Source organism: Penaeus japonicus, unplaced genomic scaffold, assembly GCF_977035675.1.
Source record: "Penaeus japonicus unplaced genomic scaffold, GWHDUDI00000001_assembly GWHDUDI00000022, whole genome shotgun sequence".
In the NCBI taxonomy this organism is placed as follows: Eukaryota; Metazoa; Arthropoda; class Malacostraca; order Decapoda; family Penaeidae; genus Penaeus; species Penaeus japonicus.
This window is the reverse complement of record NW_028234424.1, coordinates 27,430,328-27,440,327: the sequence shown is the minus strand read 5'-3', so window position 1 is coordinate 27,440,327 and position 10,000 is coordinate 27,430,328. Positions and strand designations below refer to the sequence as shown.

The window sequence follows — 10,000 nt, the reverse complement described above, 5'->3', positions numbered from 1 at the left end:
TCTGATATTTAATTCACATGTTGGTCAGTGGCATAAGGAAATAAAATGAAATAAGATGAAATAAAAAAGAAGGAAGGATTGATTACTAGGAAAAATAAGACCAGATTTTTATGTTTGAAATTACTGATAGTTATAAAAACAAAAACAAAAAATACATTGACTGGTAGCCTTATGTACTTGTATTTTTACAGACCAGGTTCCTTCCCCCACTTTGCGGAACATGGTGTTGGCCGTTATAGTAATGATGGTGTGACAGAGAACCTCAACATCCATGAATTTGTTGTACAGAGTGATCTGTATGATGCAGTCAATCGCCACATGTCAGTCTTCACAGCTGAGACTGGCTCTGGTTGCGTTATTCTCCTGTATTCTTTACTTCTGACACGAGGGCTAGAAAAGTAAGTACAGCTATTTGTTTATAGGTCTAGTTTTATATTGTAAACTTATTTCCACATGTGACATTCTACTTTTCTTTTCTTTTTTTAGTCTGTAAATATCCACAACCCACAGTCAGTGAGTTTCATTTTAGTTGTTTGTGATTCATTGATGGCAGTAATACTTTCTAGATTGAATGTGTAAATAAATTCTGATTGTTTTTGACTGATAGCTATTCCATTTTTTTTTATTTTGCCCAAACCTATCTTTGGTACAGTTAACATTGCTCATCAACAAATGACTTTAATCCTCTTGCACATAAAAGTTTATGTTTCTGTGCTCTTTGCCAAACATACTTAAGACTCATCTTCAGCCCGTTTGTGGAATTTATATGTGGAAGCCATTGATATGTGAGAAATTGCTAATCGGCAGAGGGACTCTTCTTCTCTCGATAGTTAAGGTATTTCGCAGTTAGGAGGGAAATTTCTTCCATTGATAGTTAAGCTATTTCGCAGTTAGGAGGGAAACTAAATAGGGCAGTTGAAACTGAGTGCCATACTATATGCATTGTGTGTATCCACAGGACCCAAAATGAGCATGTGTAACAGTAGTTTTGACAGAGATTGCCCATGACTGTGAAATCTGAAAATATGTAAAAAGCCTAGATAACGTCACATTAAGCACTTGGCTCAAAAATCAGCTTATGTTTCATTGGTTCTTTTTATCAGACAAAAGACTAAAAAATAAATTCAGTCTCATTTTTATTTTATTTCTAGAGCAATTTATAGATGACAAGACCAGAAAATGTATGCTTTAAGGGATTATCATGTTGGTTATGAGGTTCAACATGCATTTCTATAGAAACAAATTAAATGGCAGAAATAACCAAATATGTTTGGGTCAGTGTTTTTACATCAGATTGACAAATGTGAGTCATAATTTGCCTCTTACAAATCAGATATTCACTTTTACAGATAATGAAGAGAAACTCACAATTTTTTTTTCAAACAAGAAATTAAAGAAATTCTTCTTATTTCAGTGTTGAATCAGACAAGGATGCTGGCGGTGGTCAACTGCTGAATGCGCATGGTTACTCCTCTCAGGAAATTGTGAATCTCCTCCTGACAGGCAAAGCATCTACGAATACCTTTAATGGTGACCAGATACTGGGTAGCAATTCAGAGGACAAGGTTGTCTTGAAGGGCATTTACCATAGATCTGACATAGGACTTCTGTCCCTGTTTGAACACTATGATTGCTACAAGGTAAGTTGAAAACAGATTTGATGCATTTGATGAAAAGTATGTACATCTTTTATGAGAACTTCATTCCTCTGAAGAAAGGGAATGTTTGTATCAAGTTTGCATATTTTAGATAAATGTGTTTTTCCATCCAAAGTGTCAAGTTTGCATATTTTAGATAAATGTGTTTTTCCATCCAAAGTTTTGGATAACTTTAATTTGCAATAGAATACACATCAGTATTATGATAATTTTGTCTTCTGTCAAAGGTTGGATCACATCTCAAGACCCCACAGTACCCAATATGGGTAGTTTGTTGTGAAAGCCACTACAGTGTCCTATTCAGCCGTGATACTGCTGTCACTGCTGATGTACCTCCCAACAGCAAATTTGATATCTACTATTATGATGGCCTTGCTCTTCAGGAAGATGAGATACGACTCAGTATAGGTAAGATGTCTTCTGATGTATTTCCTTACATATTAGCTTGATATTTGGAAAAGCAAATCATAGTCCATAAAGTGAGGGAGCTGAGTATTTGAAATTCTTTTTAAGAAGCAAGGTGTTGTAAAGGTTCAATTGGTTATTCTCATTTTCTTAGAAATTATTGGTTAAAGCCAATAAGTATGAAATGATCTAGATTGGGCAGTACTTACTGATTTGAAATTTGAATGTATATTAGTTAGAAAGTGTAGCTTTCAGTTTTTCTTTGGTATATGTAGGTATGTAGTAGCTTTAATTTCTCAGGTATAAAGCAGATCAAGGTACCTTTTTTTACAATACTATATGTTAAAACTATAATTAGATCTTGTGCACACACACACACACACACACACACACACACACACACACACACACACACACACACACACACACACACACACACACACACACACACACACACACACACACACACACACCACACACTCACACCACACACACACACACACACACACACACACACACACACACACACACACACACACACACACACACACACACACACACACACACACACACACACACACACACACACACACGCACACACACATACACACAAATAAAAGTGAAAATAATAATAATGATAAATAATAAAGATAAAAATGAGGTCGTTCTTTTCCAGATCTGGAGGGAGGAGAGCCTGACCTGGCCATTATCCCTCCAATGGAACACTGCATCAGAACGAAATGGAAGAATGCAGCTGTTAACTGGAATGGAACAGAACCAATTTTATAGTCACAGGATATTGTTTTATGATCTATGTATAATTTGGAATATAGTGAAAAGGCATCAATGAATATGTGAATAAAGAATTATTTGTGTGTTCCTATTCTTTGATGTTATAGTTTAGAGCTAACATTCATGTCATGTCTGTTCAGATATAATGGGTATTTCTTAACTTAATCTATCTGTATGAACTATATGTGTATATGAAAATATCATGTATGTATATTTTAGCAACAAAAAGAGTGAGAGGGAAAGCTATTAAGAAATATGAATATTTTTTATGTGTTATTTAAGAAGAGGACATGATATAAGAAAAAGCAGTAATGATAAAAATTATGGACATCAGACCAACAAGTATATGTTTTATATGGTGCACAAAGGTAACAGTTGGTTTAAGATGTTAATTGTGACACTTCCTATTTTTGTGTTGCATCACAAAATCAGTTCAACAGTGATTTTTTGGTCTTTTTTGTATTTAGCAGTGTGTACTATTTTTTCAGAGATGTGTTCAGCCAAATTAGTAATGCATCCTTTTTACTATCTAGACATTTCTTCTGTAATGTAATGCTGTTGCATGGCATTACATAACCAAATTTTGAATGACTGATATATAGTGTGATATATTAATAATTGTTAAGGATTTTGTTTGGCAAAGGCTTTCATCTATAAAAATTGAAACTTAAATTTGATTCAGATATAAAGTCAGACATCTTTTGTGATGACAGTAATTTCAGAACACTTATGACCATCTGCTTCATCTTTAGAAGCTCTGATAGAATTCCAAAATATTGGACCTAATTATTATAGTGAAGACATTCGGCATCTCTTTGTAAAATTCAAGGTCCAAAATGGATGTCTAATATATCAGTATACGAGAAAGAAGTCAGAAAAAAATATAGAAGTACACATGTTAACATATTCTGCAACTATCACTATGTTTATGTACTGTACAAGCTGTGGTAAGTATCAAAGACATAATTGCATTTTATACAGTGTAGTTCATTGCATTTTATAAAGTGTAGTTAAGTCTTAAAATTGGCAAACTGATGGGTTTAAATGCAGAAATTTCCTGTAATTATCATGTTCTGGATATTCATAGTAAAATGTTATGCTGAAAATTATATATGTATATCTGTTCTTAACAATACCGTCCAGTCATTGTGATCCATAGTTGTACAGGGAATTTATAACTGAACAAAATCTAGATTCTTGCTTTATAGGAATATGAAGGAATAAATATTTGTTGTAAACCCTTATTTTATTTATTTACTCTTAATTATCATTTATTGATGAAGAAAAAAGCATGTGCCTTTTAAAAAGCTAAATAAAACATCTAAATCAATTATTAATGCAGTTTCTCATTTTCATTTATTATATCCTTTAAGTTACTCACTACTTATCATCATCATTCCTTCATGATGGAAATGTAAAGAATTTTTTTTTTATCATAAATTTTTTTCAGAAAATTATCTATTAACAGAGAAAGGAAATAACAGTACTAAATGAAATACCAAAAAGAATGAGAAGACATTGTTCATCATGCTTGATGTTTGCAAAACTTTTGTTGCTTGTCTAGCATCTTAACAATAAATGATGTTTACCTTTTGGTTCATACATGTTGGAACCAGAAGTTTGGCTCTCATCAGTCATTAGGACAGATTGAGACAGTCATCCTTTTTTTAGAAAAAAAATAAATACTGCATTCTTCCATGTATCTGATTTGAAAAGACCTACAAAGAATATCTTAAATTGGGAAATGCTATAACTGGTACCTCTGATTAGTATGCCAGTTATTCTGCAAAAAAGGCTGCTTTTCATATTGATAAAGACTATGCAGATGCAGACAGCGAGAAAAAAATACAGATTATGTAATACTAAGTACATTGGCTGATTTATTATGGATTACTGAAAGCAGACACATAGATAAAGCATTGTGAAAGAGGGCATACAAGCGTTTCCTCTGATATCAATGAAATTGATAAAGAAGGCCACCAGAAGCAGTAGATCTTCCAAAATCATTAAAAATAAATCTTTCCTTGGCTTGCATGACATACATATGAGTTGCATACATATGAGTTGATTAGTCTTTTTGATTCTGTATTATCACAATGAAACATGTTGCATGATTTGGAATTTGTCCTTATGCTGAAAATGAAGCAAGTGACAGATATTCTCTGTGAATTATAACCTAAAATCTGGTGATAATAGCTAACTTTTGACGAGCTTGTTTTTGGGTGATTAAAATTTTATTTGTATTTAGCTTTTATACAGCTATTTGTAAATAGTATCCAAAGATGTAAGATGTATATGTTTTCAAGTACCTTTATATTTGAATATTCATATGTAACTGATTATATCCCATGAAACTGGGCAGATATTCAACTGAAAAAAAACCCAGTTGTATATTGATTATATTCAATAAGATTCTCTGCATTTGAAATCCTTGTTTTATATTATCTAGATATGAAGGATACTGGGTACTGTTAGTAATAAGTTTACTGTTTACAATTACATTATAACTTTTGTTGAACATTGAAACAAAGGGAAATCAAACATTGATCACATAATTATATCTAACATGATACTGGATCTTACCAGTTAATATGCTGTGTATTTAGGAAGGTAATACAGAAAACAGAAAAAATTTAAATATTACATCCTCTTCAGATGTGTTTGTATTAGTTGATCAAGCAATCATGAATATTATTAATCATTCTTTCAATCTTAGATGATGTACCAGCAGTCTCAGGTATTGTCCTAAGTTGGATGAGTTCGTTAAGTAAGTTCTACTCAGCTGTTCAGGCACTTGTAAACAAAGCAGAATGTACACTAGATTTTTTTTGAAAGGGACTTGCTTATATGTTATAATGCTGCAGTATACTCATTCTTGTTGATGACAAAATGTTGCTGCTTTACATTTTAATAAGGGTTTTATGCTCTATGAAGAAATCAAGAAGAAAATTACAATTATTTATTGTAGTGTTACAAAAGCATCATAATTACATTGTCATATAGTAGTAACAGTTGTTTAGCAAGAATTGAGAAGGCTAAAATTTAAGCAACTTCCATCAAATAATACTAACACATCTCTAAATGATATATTAACATTAAGTAAACTCTGCTCTCATCATGAAAAAAAAGAAATACAAATAATTTTTAGAATTCCAAATCAATAGAAAAAACTGGTGAAGTAATGTAAAAAATCTATATCCTGCCTTCTTACAATGAAAACAGCAAGTAGGGAAGTAACAGTAGGGATGACTATGTAAAATACAAGTCAATATATGCAAATGATATGGAAAGGGAAATTGAAGCCAGCTCACAATGCATAAAAGATATACAATCAATGCATATGAATCCAGCCATATTTTTGTTAGTTAATGAGTCCCTGGTATATCAGAGATACTATGATTAATTTGTGTGATGGAAGCATATGAAGATGAAAGTGATATTGATGATGGTAGATTAAGTTAGTAATATTAATGACCATAAATTGCTATGACATCTGTTAGTAACAGTTGACACTTTTAAAACCATACTTTACCTTTCTAAACAATGTCATTTATTTTCTGAAGATATTGTAAACATTTTTCATATTAAAAACTATCATATCATTAATGCTTTAAAGATAGTCTACTTTGTGCTTGCATCCATTATCTCTACTAAAACTACATACCAACTTTAATGACTATAAATGTATTTGTATGTATGTGTGTTTTTGTGTGTGTATGTGTATGAGTGTATGTGTATGTGTATGTGTATGTGTATGTGTATGTGTGTGTGTGTGTGTGTGTGTGTGTGTGTGTGTGTGTGTGTGTGTGTGTGTGTGTGTGTGTGTGTGTGTGTGTGTGTGTGTGTGTGTGTGTTTGTGTTGTGTGTGTGTGTGTGTGTTTGTGTTGTGTGTGTGTGTGTGTGTGTGTGTGTGTGTGTGTGTGTGTATGTGTATATGTGTGTGCGTGTGTGCGTGTGTGTGTTTTTGTGTGTGTTTGTGTGTGTGTGTGTTTGAGAAAGAGAGAGTTTTTTTCTTTATTGATCATAATTGTTAATGTCAAATTTACTATCATTTACCAGCACCATTACTGAATGATAGATAAAAAAGTGAGCTAATGTCTTGTCTTTTCTTTTCATACAAACCAGATATCATATCACAATTGGAATAGAGTCAAGACGGAAACAATTATGAAATGTTCCTTTATTGAAACAGGAGGCCTTCTAAAGTTGTAAAGATGATGTTTTGCCAGTAGACCAGTTTTTGCTGAACTGTAAATTATATACAGCATAGTCGGTGATTAACTTATACCTATGACAGTAATAATTGAGAAAATCAGAACTTAATAAATCTCACAAACTGGGACTTTTATGTCCAAGACAACATTTGCACTTTAGTGAGGTTATGGCAGTGAAGCTTTGGAAGCTGGAAATCATGAACCACATAAAAGACATAGGTAAAGTGTAACCATTCTTGAAGCTTTATTTGCTGCTCAGAAGGATGTGCAAAATGTTAAAATGTGCTTACTCTGAAAATGGTAACAACTGTTTACCTAGACCTATGCCACAGTGTGAGACAGGATACAAACATATTTTTGTGAACAGTACACTGTAAGTTAAACACATATTCTAAATATGTAACCATTATTTATGGCTGGTTTTCTTTTAATAAAAAATGTATGAAAGTAGAGCATAAAAATATTTTTCATGGTATTAAGTGGTCTTTGCTAGGAATAATTATTTTCTGTTCAATAGTCAATTATTGCTAGCTGGTGATGTGAACATTGCAGTACTAATGACACAGATTCAAATAATGTTTATGGCACAGCCAATAGAATTTGGGGATCATAGTTGATTATTTATAAAACTTCTTTGCACCTCAGTCCATCCTTTCTACTCATTCTTGAAACATAGTTTTGGAGAGAGATAGAAAACATTATCAGGTATGGAAACATCATTGACACAAACATCATTATACTGTCTTTAACACTTTAACCACTTTAAAATAGTAAAATATGCAATTAATTCAACTCTCCTTCAGTACTTTCACTTCTTTATAACTACTGTAGACACAACTTTTGAGAAGTAATACAAAATCTATATCCAAGTTACCTCTCCTGAAAGCTTGCTAAATGGGAAACCCAAATCCCTTTTTGTCCTCTGAGTGATCTCAGAAAATCTTCGAAGTGGATGGATGTCCTTTCCATCTGAATCTTTTCCCTGTCGTGCACGCAACTGCTGAGCTCTCAGTTTCAGAGCTCTTACTCTTGCCGCTCTGTCTTCAAGGATTTGTCTGGGAGAGAGAGTAGTTGATGATGTCATGTGGGAACTTTCAAATAAATTTGCAACTGGTGCTGTGTCTGGTCTCTCGATGGTGTGGTCATTCTGATTATATTTTCTATTTTCTGACTTTTGCTTTCTCTTTTTATCAAGGGTACTCTTCTTTTTGCCTGTCTTTGCATGGGAATGCTTATGTTTTTTGTTTCTATTATCCTGTTCCTCCTGTTGAGACTCTTCATTTTGACTGTGGTCTGAATCACTCTGGACATTCTTTTTCTTAGATCGACGCTTGTACCGTGCTCCATCCTCATAATATTCATAATACTCAAACTCTGGATCCTCTTCATCTTCATACTCATATTCATCATATTCATAGACATAGTCATCATAATTCTCATAATTATAATCATATGCATCATCAGTGGAAGGACCAGCTTCTGTTGTAGTATCACCCCCTGTACTTGAATCAACCACTCCAGAAATTAATGGAGCTTCTGTTCTTGGGGTTGTGTCATCTGGAATTACTCCTCTTGAGCCAGTAGTGTCTACTTCCACAGGGAATGTTATGCTTGAGTCAGGAATAGGAGGAACTTGACTAGAAGAAGAGATGGCACCATCAACCTTTGGAAGCACTGAAGAAACTAAGCCATTCAGATGATCAACCTGAGGGAGAAAAAGAGATTCAAACATTGTTCAATATATGAGTTTTGTTTCAGGATAAGAGTGCTATACAAAATTTCATACCTGTTTGTACAGTTCATCAGCTGTTGTTCCTGCATATCCAGCTGATCCAGAACTTGGATTGTATGGTGAATCTGGATGTCCTGGCAATAGATGATCCTCACCAGCTAAGCCTGAAAATAAAATTAAAAGTTGTACATTGATCCTATTTATTAAGGAAGAAATATATCAGACTGAAAATTACCCATACTTCAAAAGAAATAATTTTTATTTGTGTAATACATAGCAGATATACATCTTCAATAGTTTGTGCTGATTTCTTTTTCTTTAACTAAAATAAAGGCTGGTAAAGTATATATTGTATCTGTAGCAATTCTTTCATAACCCCAAGCAGCTGAACTATTCCCATGACACATCTTATAATGCCAGAAAGAGAGAACAGACATCTACCATTGTATAAACTGAAAATCACAAAATATCAGGGAAATAACAATAACATGTCATGGTAATCACTCAACTTGACCCATTACTTTCCCTCTTCCTATAATGCAGCCGGTGCTGACTGAAAACAAATCTAATTTTACCTTCACCTGGTAATCTTGTAAAATGTGGCCTTTATATAGTCCTCTGATAAAAAAAATTGAGTTGAGTCTTTCAAAATCCAAGATGTACAAGTTTCTACCACATTGGATTTGAGATCAGGAGCTTTGCTTAAAAAATCTGGGACAGAGACTAACAAATAGGTAATGACTGTACTGTGACATTACATTAGCTCTTGGTAACACCTTTTACCATAATACTCTCTATAGAGTATTATGCACAACTTGGACAGTTTTGCACTTGTTCTGTCATAAAAGGTTATAAATTATAAAAAATATAAAAAATAATTGGGGTTAAAAAGTTCATACAAACATGATTTTTGACGTAAATAAGTACACCATCCGTGCAAAACAGAATATCTTAATGTTTGTTGGATTGCCTAACTCTCTACCAGATTATATTCACTTCTATTGGTATTCATATATTATATGTTTTATCAGCAATTATTTATTTTCTAGCCAAACCCAGCTTGTAACTCATGTTGTTTTTTATCATAAAGTCTGTAAATAACTGCTGCTTTGTTTTTCATTTAGTTGTGAAGAAAAAAAAAAAATCTGAACGACTGAAAAAAAGCATCATCAGTATTCAGCCTTTGATGATGGTATACT

At 33.0% G+C, this 10,000-nt stretch overlaps 2 protein-coding genes across 6 annotated transcripts in view; one reads left to right on the top strand and one right to left on the bottom strand.

The window, feature by feature from the left end:
• Positions 1-4,185, top strand: part of LOC122248334 (putative ubiquitin carboxyl-terminal hydrolase MINDY-4) — an 11,227-nt gene extending 7,042 nt beyond the window's left edge. The window contains exons 5-8 of the mRNA XM_043008282.2: positions 192-398; positions 1,415-1,640; positions 1,886-2,066; positions 2,740-4,185. Coding sequence (XP_042864216.2) covers positions 192-398; positions 1,415-1,640; positions 1,886-2,066; positions 2,740-2,852 — 727 coding nt within the window. The 3' untranslated portion in view covers positions 2,853-4,185. The remainder of the gene's footprint in view (positions 1-191; positions 399-1,414; positions 1,641-1,885; positions 2,067-2,739) is intronic.
• A 1,614-nt stretch (positions 4,186-5,799) lies between these two features.
• The window catches only part of LOC122248342 (uncharacterized), a 137,415-nt gene continuing 133,214 nt past the window's right edge, over positions 5,800-10,000 (bottom strand). For 3 of the 5 annotated variants that reach the window (XM_043008291.2, XM_086549706.1, XM_086549707.1), the window contains exons 14-15: positions 8,856-8,965; positions 5,800-8,774 (exon numbers count right to left, since the gene is read on the bottom strand). In XM_043008291.2, the coding sequence (XP_042864225.2) occupies positions 7,929-8,774; positions 8,856-8,965 (956 nt within the window). In that variant the 3' untranslated portion in view covers positions 5,800-7,928. The remainder of the gene's footprint in view (positions 8,775-8,855; positions 8,966-10,000) is intronic. The other 2 variants (XM_086549708.1, XM_086549709.1) reach the window with 1 other exon arrangement.